Source organism: Netta rufina, assembly GCF_964035555.1.
Source record: "Netta rufina genome assembly, chromosome: 2".
Taxonomy (NCBI): Eukaryota; Metazoa; Chordata; class Aves; order Anseriformes; family Anatidae; genus Netta; species Netta rufina.
This window is the reverse complement of record NC_140124.1, coordinates 147,165,817-147,177,799: the sequence shown is the minus strand read 5'-3', so window position 1 is coordinate 147,177,799 and position 11,983 is coordinate 147,165,817. Positions and strand designations below refer to the sequence as shown.

Sequence of the window (11,983 nt, the reverse complement as noted above, 5' to 3'; positions counted from 1 at the left end):
GGCTATTGTAATCAGAGACTATAGAAAGGATACATGAATAATCTACTTAGGTGTCCAGTGTTCACGGTGATATTTTATCCTTTCCAGGTCACACTGTGTGCTCTGTCCAAGATAAGCTGGCAGGTACCCATTCTCAAATGATGTCGTTGGAACAAAAAGACGTGGTTGGCTGAAATGCACATGAAGGAGCTGGTTTAGGCAAAGGATTTGTTTTGAAATATTTGAGCAAGAGTGCCCAAAGCTATATGATTGGTTTCTGTGAAACCTCTAGGAGTTCAGCACCCTTTAAACCAAGCTATGTACTTATTTAATGTGAATCGCATAATTTTGGCAGCCAAATTTATTTTTGCCTGCAGATTGTTTTAATTAATGCTAGTAGGTCATTCTGACTAAAGAAGGAAGAGCACAATTGCTTTCATCTTAATCTCTCACTCTTTAATTAGAGATTGGCCTGAAACCAAGCCGGGAGCCCACGCATCTTCACACCCACACATACCGGGGCAAAGTCATCACTGAATTACACACTGCGTTCAGCTATCTGTCTATCTGTACACAATACATGCAGTGATGGCTGTGACACTTGTGAAGTTGCTCTGAGTCTCCAAAGCTGTAAAACTCGTTCCCATGCCTCTCTGACAAAAGTTTAGGTCATGGGTTCAAAATCCAAGTTGAAATCCCAAGACCAGTATCTACAGATAGAGCCCATTACCCAGACCACTAGATCTGAATGGAATCCAGATTTGATCGGGTTTTAAACTAAGCCTTAGATCAGGACCAGGTCTCACACCAACATGACTGAGAGCGGTGGTGGTAGGGCACCTGTTGAAATCATGTCTACTGAGCAGCCAAACAGAAAATGAGTGATGCACCAGTTAGAGAGAAATGAGAGAGAAGGATCACAAAGGTATCTGGGCTTACAAAAGAGGAGGAAGACCAGGTGCGCAGACAGGGTGCCTGGAGAGGTTGTGAATTCTCCATCTTTCAAAACTTCCAAAATTCAACAGGAACCCCTGAGCGACCTGTCAAACTTAGAGGGTAGCCCTGCTAGGTGAGCTTTCAGGGTCTCTCCAACCCACTTCTTCCAACAACTCTAGAAGAATGAGGGCGTTTGTGAGCAGGAGACCACACCTGGCAGTGCCACATGGAATAGCCATTGCGTTTCTGTTGCCTGAAGTAACACAAAGGACTTCATCTCATTGTCACATATGATTCTCCACTAATTCCCAGTATCCAATTTGAATTCTGTTTACTTTTCAACATCTTCTCTGCTATTTGCTGGCATGGGGAGTTTTGTTGCCTTCAGGGAACCTAAGATGTTAACCAGGGAGCTGGAGGACAGGACCAAAGGTCTGTTTTCCCAATTCAGTAAGTCGAATAGTGAATCCACACTCAGCTCAGGCTGAACATGGACACGGATCAGGGAGGATGCTTCAATGGGGAGTATCAGGATGAGTCCAAACTCCAGTGCTGGCCACGAGGAAACATTTCCTTCACAGGTCTGGCCCAGACATCATGTGTGGAGTTAGGTCTCCTGGTGCTATCAGCTGGTTAAGATACAGACGTAAGTGTTGAGTAAAGGGTCCCTCTTGATATCTTGACACTTTGATATCTTGATATCTTGATATCTCTTGATACTAATTTGCTAGTATAGACGTATCTTTGCTCTTTGTTTCACTATAGATATTAATTATACATGTTTATACGTAATAAATATGCGATACAAAAATCTAATAATTCCCTGTATCATTAGCCTTCCTATCTGCTCACATATTTCTCTCCTCTCCAGCTTGTAAGATACAAAATGGTGTCAGATACCCACCGACCAAGTTCCATGCCACTGCAGGCAGCATCCCAGGCAGTGCTGGCTGCTCTCCCAGCCTGGAACCACAGCCGGCTGCAGCCACTGCCTGGGGCATCTCTCTGTGCTCATGGCATCTGATTAATTGTGATCCCTGTAATTTTCTCTTTTTATGATGAGGAATGATAATCCTGGGTTTTGTTACATCTCCCTGTTTTATAAAGACCATAATAAGGAATATTTTCTTCTCTTGCCCTGCCTATTTAGAGTGCAAATTTTGGGCATGGGGCAGAGAACTATCCCAGTTCTTTGCATCTGGTAGTTATTAAGGGGGTGCACGTACAGCTGAATAAGCTCGGTGGACTCTCTGCCTTTCTCCTTATCCGTATTTGTTCATTTTCACCTGAATTGTAATAGGATCAGCGTATGAGTTTTAGAAGTTGTCTGACATCACCAATCCTCTCCGTGCACCTGTCTGCTGGCTGATTAGATTACAGCTTTTTTCCACTCTGCTGCTTAGTGCGCGATAATAGGCGTTTCATCATCCCATTACACTAGAACATAAGAAGAGCTACTCTGGGTCAGATCAAAGATTCAACCACCCTAATCCCAAAACTGAGCAATCCTAAACACTTCAGGAGAAAACAGCGTGAGTATACAGCATTGCAGCAGGGTGCTTGTTCCTTTGTAGACATTTCTGTGTTCAAGAAACTGGCAACTGAAGGATTTCATAAGCTGGAGGCTGCAGAGGGTTGCTGTTTTTAACAGCCCCAATGGCTCCAGCCTTCCTCAGGAGCATGGGGGACCTGCAGCATCAAGTCCCACGGTGCCACTGGGTGACATAACCTGCCAACAAACCCACTTCCCATCTGCACACGGTGTTCAGACCAGTTACCATTAACCATGCAATATCGTACTGCATGGTTAGCAAAATATCCCATCATCCTAAAAAAAAGACCACTTAAGCCTTTGTGAGGCTGGCTCGACAACTAGCATGCTAACCTAGGGAACCTGCCTCAAGGACTCACTCAGGAGCAGACTTTCTCTGACAAGTTACGCTGCCCCACAGAAGAAACAGCTCTGCCTTCTCTCACCAGCAGTCATGAAGGAAAAAGCATTAAATTCTGAGGTATGCTGCAGCAATAGGGGCTATACGGGGCACAGTGTTGTAAAACATGCCATGAAAATAATGATTTCTAGTTTATTTACAAAGGAAATCCTAGATAAGCATCTCCATTTGGTTGGAGATGTGTCTGAAACTGTAAGCTCTGGGAAGGAAAGGAGAGAGCAGGCAGTGGGAGCTTCATTGCTTGGGAGTCTTGGCCCCAAATTGGCAGGGACCTGTGTGGGGACGGGGCAGGGAGCAGCACACACACACTGAGAGCAATAAGCTTTTCAAACAGCACACGCTGTACTCTGTGCTAGCAGGAGTTTGTATAACCGTGCAAAACCTCCAAGCTTGGGATCTTCTAAATAAATGCCACATTTATCAGTATCTAAAGCAGAACATGCCACCTACCCTTCCCCGACCCCATAAAGCAGTGTCATCAGTGAAGTCAGAGAGCGTCATTTGTTTCTTTAAGGGTTAAAAAAAATAATCCACAGCCACTGCCAAGCAGAGACAGAACTAAACAGGCAGCAAAGAGTCCAAGCCAGACAGAGACGTAAAGCTACATCAATCATCAAAACGGGCCGCGAGGAGAGCGTATACATACAGAGCAAGAAAGAAAGCGAGAGGGCGTTTTGTTTGGGTAGCTAATGTTCCCTGGACGAGGAGAGAGAAATTCTCCCTCGGGTTCTTAATGCCACTCTAAATATTTACAGCGAGATCCTGGCCAGCTGGTGAGGCAGCGATGGAGGGGAGGGCTCCTTCTCCCCAGCGCTGTCCTCCAGCCCGTGCCCTGGTCGAGGAGAGGGAAGCGGCTGCACGTTGCCATGTGCACCCTGACAGCGACCCATCAAGGAAAACCCTTCCCGTGCTCCTTCCCTTTGCCTCCATCGCTTCACTGGGCACAGACGCAGGCTGTGCAGGGAGGGGAGATGCCGCAGCCTGCAGGAAGGAACACCAGGCCGACCCCAGCCCATCCCTGACAAAGGGTTGGGCCTTCAGGGCTCAGGCACATTACCATGTTGCTAGACTGGGTGACAAAGTCCCTGGGAAAGGCCACGTATGGCACGGCCCGTCATGCAAAGCTGCTGTTTTGAGAGGACAGGGCCGTCCCCATCCCCACGGGATGCGGTGTGGAGGCAGGAGCCCACGGAGGGCTGCGGAGGCGAACACCACGCGGGGGTTGACACGAGGGCACAGCGGCTCCCAGCGATTTTCCTTCATCTGCCTCGCGGTGACCAGACGCAGACATGACTCACCAGTGAGCCTTGGCTTTGAGAACATGAGAAGGAGTTGTGCTTTAACCTCCTATTTCCCTCTAACTGCGGCGTTTAGGAGTGGTGTTTTAGAGCCAGTCCCGTCCCAAAACAAAGGCAGGAACTGCAGCGTTGACAAGGGGTCCGGGTCAGTCACCCATGGGGCATCCCATGCTATTTTTCCTGAAATGCCCAGAATATCGGCAGGGAGCTGGGACACATCACACAGGACCTGCTGGAGATCCTGGCCCTTCTGTGGGGCCAGTCGGGGATGCAGAGGGTCCTCTGGTTGCACAAGGGGCTCAACTGATCCGTAGGAATGGATTTAGGCTCATCATCACAGACACCTGCATGGGAGTGTCACACAGACACCTACACATGACCAAGGCAGGTGAGCGCTTACAGCCTGTGGAGATTTAGTCAGAGGTGCCTGGAGGACGATTCACCTACCCAAACACAGGTGGTGCTTGTCGGTCACCTGGATAACTCCGTAGCTGTATTGACCAGGCCTCAGGAGCTGCAAGGGGAGCTCAGACACCTTGTTCACTTGCAGGTGTCTGTGCTTAAAGACCCAAATGAGGTATCTGCAATGGGGAGCCATGTGCCACCCTGGGACTGGATGCCTCAGGTGATTTTCTAGCTTGCTGCCCTCACTTCAACAAACTGCCCTGGGTATGGAGTCCCTGTGCACCATCTTCCACCTGTCCACCAGCGCAGACCACAACAGGCAGGTGCTCCCCAGGCCTGTCCATAAGGTGGAGACACGATCCGCCACAGCAGGATCCCTGGAGGCCCTTCTTTCTGCACGAAAATACGTGACAGTGCATCACCTAGCGCAAGGCATTGCAGACTGTTTACAGGCTTCTCGAGTTCCCAGGCACTTTAGGACAGGGTCCTGTTGCTGTTTCCAAACGGACAGCCAGGACTTTTATAAGTGAACTTTCCTCTCCGTGTCTATTTATTATATGTAAACATTTGCCAGAAAAACACCACTTGGGCATGCTCAGTACCGGCCAGGTCATTGCAAAAGGCAACGGCGGCGTCACATGTGATAACAGTGAGAAGCCCATATGTGCCTATTCTTAGCCCTGGAATGTATACAATGCCCCACCGCCTTGCGCTCCTGCACAAAGCTCCCGAAAGCGGCAAAAGTGACTTCAGAATAAACACGTCCAGAAATCACCCTCTATGAATCACTTACCTACTGAAAGAAACGTCCTGTGGGTTTATAGTTTTTACCCAGGCTCTAGCTATGGAAAATCTCAGCAGAGAATAAGCGACAGAGAGTAAGTGCATGCAGGGAAGGACAACAGAAGGTAAACGTTTCTACCGTACGATTTCACTGCAGATTGAGCAGTTAGTCATGAAATACTCATCAGATTGTTCTGCCTGGCAGTTAATTTAGTCATTGTGTGTCTGATTAACATGAAAAAAAAGATCAACACAGCTAAGCAGAGTTAACAAATAACTGTTTTAATGCAGATTCCCAGTCTCTAGGGTTTAGTTTGCCCTGCTGTAGAGTTCAGCTCTGCCAGATTTACATTCTTTGGGAATGACTAACTCTAGGCAAAAGAGGCGCAAGTTACTAAACTGCTAATACTTTAAAACAGTGAATAAATGTCTAAGCACATTTATTCAATGTGATTAAAATGAACAACCCAGTTGCTTCAGCAGTTCAGCTTTCATCTCAAATCAGCAAGATAACTTCAGTGCTTTTGCTTCTTGCCAGGGATGCAGGCGATGCTGACCCCATAGTTGCAACCTATCTGACAAATTTATAAAAATTTTAAAGGGTCTTTGTGACCTTACAGCCTCTTTATTATTTTCCCACTGTGCCTAACCCATGTTCCATTTTTATGCATAACAGCAAACGAATATTTCGAGCAACATCAAAGTCCTGATTTGTTCCCTTGGAGCTGGATATTTCAATAAAAGCTGCTAAGAATTTGTTTTTTCTGCCAAGTCCAGAAGTCATCTCTCTCTTACTTTGCTATGGAGGAGGGATCTGCTGAGGAGCTCCTCTTCAAAGACCAGGACTTCTCTTCTGAACTGCTGAGGCAGCTGAATGCTCTGCGGCAGAGTGGGATGCTGACTGATGTTACTCTCTGCTCTGGGGGTTTTGAAGTCCCCTGCCACCGAAATGTGCTGGCTTCCAGCAGCCCGTACTTCAAGGCAATGTTCTGTAATAACTTCAAAGAGAGTCACCAGGCTAAAGTCATCCTGAAGGGCATTGATGCTGAGATTTTGGACCAGATTATCCTTTACGTTTACACCGGGGAGATTCTCATATCCGCCGAGAATGTCTTGTGCCTCTTGGAGACGGCGTCCATGCTGCAGTATGCCAAGCTGTTTGAGGCCTGCTCTGCCTACCTCCAAGACAAGCTGACTCCTGACAACTGTCTGAGCATGGTCAGACTGTCAAAAATCTTGAACTGCCAGAGCCTGAATAAGAAAGCCAAGGCTATGGCTTTGAAATGCTTTCCTGAGGTGGCCTCTTCCGAGGACCTGAAGGACCTCTGTCCTTTGGAGCTCCTTGATTACCTCGGGGACGATGACCTCTGCGGGGAGGAGGAGCAGGTCTTTGAGACACTGATGGTCTGGATCCGGCATGACCTCCAGGCAAGACAAGGCTACATCCAAGAGTTGTTCAAGAAGGTCCGTCTTCAGTACGTCCACCCAACTTTCCTCTTCCATTTCATCGCCAATGACTCCCTTGTTCAGTCTTCACCCACTTGCAGGAGCATTCTCGAATCAGCCTGGAGACAGATGTTTTCCTTGTACAGCACCAACGCACCTGACATCAAGCCCATGGTGCATGTTCCTCGCAGGTACTCCAACCAAGAGTTCCTCATCATCATTGGTGGCAGGAAGGACAACAAGCAGACCACGAGGGATGTCCTGCTCTACGATGACAAGACCAACCAATGGCTAAGCCTGGCCAAACTTCCCGTGCGCCTCTACAAACCCTCTGCAGTGAGCTTACACAGCAATATTTATGTGCTTGGAGGGATGCCTGTTAGCAATAAGAAAAGCCCGGTCAGCGATAATATTTACATTTACTCCCTCAAACTCAATCAGTGGAGGTTGGTTGAGCCCATGTTAGTTCCACGTTACTCCCACAGAAGCTTGGCATATAAAAATTATATTTTATCATTTGGCGGAATTGGTGAAAACCAAGAAATCCTGAATTCCGTGGAAAGATACGACAGCATCTACAACACCTGCGAGAGCATGGCAAACATGCCTGTTGCTGTTCTTCACCCTGCTGTTGCTGCTAAAGACCAGAGGGTCTACCTCTTTGGGGGAGAAGACATTATGCAAAACCCTGTTCGGCTTATCCAGGTAACAGTCAGTCTTGCTTGTCAGAGGCAGTTTTATCTAAAGTATTTAGTGGTTCATCACCTTGATGAGGGAATTACACCCCCAAAAAACTTTATTGTGAGTTGCAGCAACAGGCAAGATGAGTTGACACACTGCTTCAGGGAAGTCTTGTCTGTGAGAAGAGTTGCAATTCTTTCATTCTCCCCCTTGAATGTTTCTCAGGCACAAGCCCTGAGACCCTTCCTCAGGTGCGAGCTCTGTGCAGGTGAGTTGCTTCCCACAGAGGTCCTGAGAATTCCCGTGGGTGATGCTACGGCAGGCTACAACTGACCTCTGTGCCTATCTCCATGCTTGTAATCATCTCACCAAAATCAGTGCTTGCTGTTTGGCCAGCCTGCAGCTGAGCTGGGGTCTCAGCTGCGCACCTGCTCCCTCGCAGTGACAGCAAAGATGCCAGTTTGAGATCATTAGAGCAATTAGCCTCTCACTCATCAAAGGGCCAGAGCTTAAACTGACAGTTATTTCACATAAACAGTTGTGTTAAAAGCGTGGGTCCTGCCACATGTTGCTGGATCTCTGCCTGCTTTCAGTGGTTAAAGTATATTAGGAGGAAAAAAGACATGAAATCCTTCCTTATCTGATCTGAAGCTTTAGTGATGCAATGTTACTTTCTCCTTGAGTGTTTTTCAGTGGTTTAGGTAGTTTAACTAAGAAGCATCATTAGCAGCCAAGATGGCAACCAGCACACGAGCAATACTTATTTACGATGATAATCCTACTTAATTATCAGGGGAAAGGAAATGTGTTTTTCAACATGGGGAGATGTCCTGGAGATATTTGCTATATTCATCTCTATATGGCATGACACAGAAGTTGGTGTCACCCACGTACAGATGACTGAGTGATTGTCATCTGGCAGCAGCTCTTTTTCTCACGTAAATTGATGACTTTGATATCCTTCTAAGTCCTATCAGCAAGTCTCTTTGCTAATCTGATCACATGCCAGCCACCAACACAAATACAGCTGCAGAGCAAACACGGGGGCCACCAGCAGAGCTGGGTGATGTTGTGGTTGGTTTGCCCAGGAAATGGGGAAGGCTAAGGCAGGACTACACAGAGTAACTGGAAAATGAAACGAAGTGACCTGCATTTTGGGAGAGTGTTAGCCAGGAGTTACAGCAATTTAATGGCCAGAAGAAGCTTGCTTCTGGCAGAAACTCTCTGCCTTAGTGTGTGTGCTAGCATCCCCTGAGCAGACAAGCCTGGAGAACCAGAATGCTTTCCAAGGGGATGTACTAGAAAAAAAAAAAAAAGAAAGAAAAAAAAAAAAAAGAGTGGGTAAATTCTCAAATTTCCAGCAGTTTGAGCCAGTGGATTGTATTCATTAAGACACAATAAAAACCATAAGTTCCTCTGTAATTACAATTGCCAGTCAAAAAAAAAAAACAACATAAACAGCTGTGTGTATCTTTATTTATTTGTCAGGTTTACCATGTCTCAAGGAATACATGGTTTCGGATGGAGACCAGAGTGGTGAAGAACGTCTGTGCACCAGCTGCTGCGATTGGAGACCAGATTATCATAGTAGGAGGTAAGGGCACTGTTTCACCCTCCCTGCTGCCTGACCATGCCCAGATCCTGCAACATTTCACTCCCTTCCTCTTTAGGATGCCCTCTGCTCTGGCCAGGGATGGTCAGAGCTGCAGCCAGCCATGCTGGCAGTGAGAAGTGTTGATGCCAAGCATGGCTATCACGCTGCGGGGGTGAACATCATGTGAGGGCTGTGCTGCCTGTAACAGCTTGTAAAGCTTGGGAAAGAGAAAAGAAATATGCACCTCTCAAGGGATCTCAAGGCTGTGGCAGTGGGGAAAAGCTCTCCATAGAACACCTGCTCACTCTGGGTAGTAAAATCTCAGTGGGGAAAGCTAGGAGGAAGAAACTGGGGAAAACTTTCTGCAGAGAAAGGAAGAAACAAAAAGCCACGGGGGCCCTGCTCCTCCCCTGCTGACTCACAGCCTGGCCTTCCCTGACAGCTCTTCTTGGAAGGGTGGAGGTTACGGCTACCACAAGGCTAAGGATGGCTTGTTGGGGTGGAGGGGGCTACAGGGCTCCTCCTGAGGGTGATGGTGAAATGGCCCAAAAGGGGCAAGAAACACCTGGAAAGGAGAAACTTCTCAGTGTCTTATTCAACTCAGAGATCAGCCTCTGTCCATGGCACTTGGAGAGATCAGATCTTGGTACTTTGGCACTCCATAGTCCTTCATGCAGCTTCCCTGACTGCAGGCTGGCAAGAGGAAGCACGTGTTAGATTATTTAAGGGAGAATGAGGCATAGGGAAGCTTTAGCAGAGCAGAGGAGCGAACCCAAATCACACAGGGCCTCAATGCAGTATGTTCCCCCTGCACGAGGCCGCTGCTACCCTGTGCGATGAGAGCTGGGGAGAGATGGGTCAAAAGGTCCCAGACCATCCTGTGTGGCAGATAACCCTGATCTCAGACCAAAGTGCCCAAAATACAGTATTTTCAACTCTTTTATCTTCAAATACTTTTATCTGAAGGGCCTCTACTGACCCAAGTGATGGTTTCAGGTTAGGGGAAGTGGCTTCAAGGCCTGCACAGCAAGGCCCAAAGCAGTTTGCTTGCCATGGGCAGTCCTGATTATCTACATGGGTACATAGACAAGCTACTTCTGGATAACAGTGGACCCTCTCAGCAATTTGAGGTTAAACCACCCTATCCATTGTGCCGCTGGCATGGTGACCGGCACAGAAGTGGCACAGAAGGTAAGGGCGTGGAGCGAGCAGTGGTGGGACTGCGCTGTCAAGTACCCAGCTCCATGGGGTACAGAGCTAACTCCAACCCAACCAGGCATTGTCACTCCCTCTGTCCTTTCTGGCTTCCCACATCACTGTTTTCTGTATTTCTGAATGAGGCTCTAGGAGCCTTTTGGGTAAAAACAATTACTCTGTGACTTCTGAAGGTGCACGCGCAAAACTGCAAGCTCCAGCTGTATTTGAGAGGCCTGATCTGATAGGTTTTGTTGTGCTCATCAAGTCTTAGCTGCCAAGGTGATAGGAGACAGGGTGAGGACAAACAAGAAGGGAAGACGGGCAGGCAGTCTTGTGACACATCATCACTTCCCAGTTAGATAGCTTAATTCTGCCAAATTATGTACCAGTATAAACTGAAACAGAAACCCTAATTCCCATCTGTCTCTTCCACCTCTGGTTTTGTATTTAGGGTACACCCGGAGAATAATTGCTTACGATACAAAAGGCAACAAGTTCGTTAAATGTGCAGACATGAAGGACAGGCGAATGCATCACGGGGCCACTGTCATCAAGAACAAGCTGTATGTCACGGGAGGACGGTGTCTCACTGTGGACAACATCATCGAAGACTCAGATTCCTTGGACTGCTATGACCCAGAGACAGACACATGGACAACAAAGGGAAAACTGCCACACAAACTCTTTGGCCACGGGTGCCTTACACTCCAGTGCGTCCCCTGTTCTAACCTTCTCTAAATGACTTTTGGTGCATCCCAGGACATTCCTGGTGTTTTCCTTCCCAGAAAGGACCCACCTTGCTCTGCACAGAGCACATGGGGAATCCTTATGGAGTCCCACAGACTCCTGTTCCTGAAGGTACCAGTGGGGCTGGTCATTCCCCAAATACTCTGCCACAAAGGTCACGAGCTTTGTGTTTGTACCATAGCCATCTGACCAGTATCGCGTGTGGTGCTGCTGAAGTCCAGCCCCGAGGCCTTACCCAGCAGCTCAGCAGAAAACAAAAAAAAAATACTGGGTAAGAACCCAGAGCAGGATTTGGTCTTGTGAAGACTTTGAAATGAAAGGTGAATAGGAGTGCTGACACCTCCAGAGAACGTGAGATCTGGGTAACCTGCATTTATGTTAGCATGTGAAGAAGCAGAACTACTCAGCTGCATGGCATGGCCCTTTGCTGCTCAGTGCTGACCAAGCTTTCAATTTCCAGTGGCAGGAGCATTTGGAATAGGAAGCCCCAAGCCCTGGTTGTGTAGCTAGCCCAGTAGCATCTATCTGCATTAGCTACAGCAATCATCTCGTAAGACATAGAATTTTAATGACATCAAATTAGAAATTAGAAAAAGGCTGATGCTTTGGTCTGAATGCTCATATTACAAGATGCACATTTGATTTTCTTGAGCTACCTCTGTTTCATGGTGCAGTGAAGAGTTGTGTTTCGTTTGCCTGCACTCCAAAGGAGCAGGAGAAGGGATAATGGAAATAAAGATTGTCTGTGTCTTCTTTTTGGAGGGCTCTTGTTTTCCTGGAAGCTTGTTTCTCCCTTTGCATGTGGGGTTGGTTAGGAAGCTCTTCAGGTGATGTCATTCCTGAAATCTGGAATAGCAGAGGGAGCACATGGAGGGAGGGGATGTAAAAGAGCAGCGGTATTTGGGAGGAGCTCTTTTTTTTTCCCTTTCTCCTCTCTCCAAACCACTGGAAGGCAGTGATGAGAA

At 47.5% G+C, this 11,983-nt stretch overlaps 1 protein-coding gene across 2 annotated transcripts; it reads left to right on the top strand.

The window, feature by feature from the left end:
• The first annotated feature begins 5,337 nt into the window (after positions 1-5,337).
• Positions 5,338-11,771, top strand: KLHL38 (kelch like family member 38). 2 transcript variants are annotated; one of them, XM_084281594.1, is made up of 4 exons: positions 5,338-5,478; positions 6,030-7,504; positions 8,969-9,074; positions 10,723-11,771. In XM_084281594.1, exons 2-4 carry the CDS (start codon positions 6,155-6,157, stop codon positions 11,007-11,009), a joined length of 1,743 nt encoding a protein of 580 aa, XP_084137720.1. In that variant the 5' UTR covers positions 5,338-5,478; positions 6,030-6,154; the 3' UTR covers positions 11,010-11,771. The 2 variants fall into 2 exon arrangements, with proteins under 2 accessions (XP_084137720.1, XP_084137721.1); XM_084281595.1 differs by having other exon boundaries at positions 5,339-5,448.
• Positions 11,772-11,983: the final 212 nt, after the last annotated feature.

What these genes read in the sequence shown, in the direction of transcription:
- KLHL38 (XM_084281594.1), top strand. Translation starts at nt 6,155, where the DNA reads ATGGAGGAGGGATCTGCTGAGGAGCTCCTCTTCAAAGACCAGGACTTC. An exon ending in ACCCTGTTCGGCTTATCCAG is followed by an intron (nt 7,505 to 8,968) that starts GTAACAGTCAGT and finishes TTTATTTGTCAG; the next exon opens with GTTTACCATGTCTCAAGGAA. An exon ending in CCAGATTATCATAGTAGGAG is followed by an intron (nt 9,075 to 10,722) that starts GTAAGGGCACTG and finishes TTTTGTATTTAG; the next exon opens with GGTACACCCGGAGAATAATT.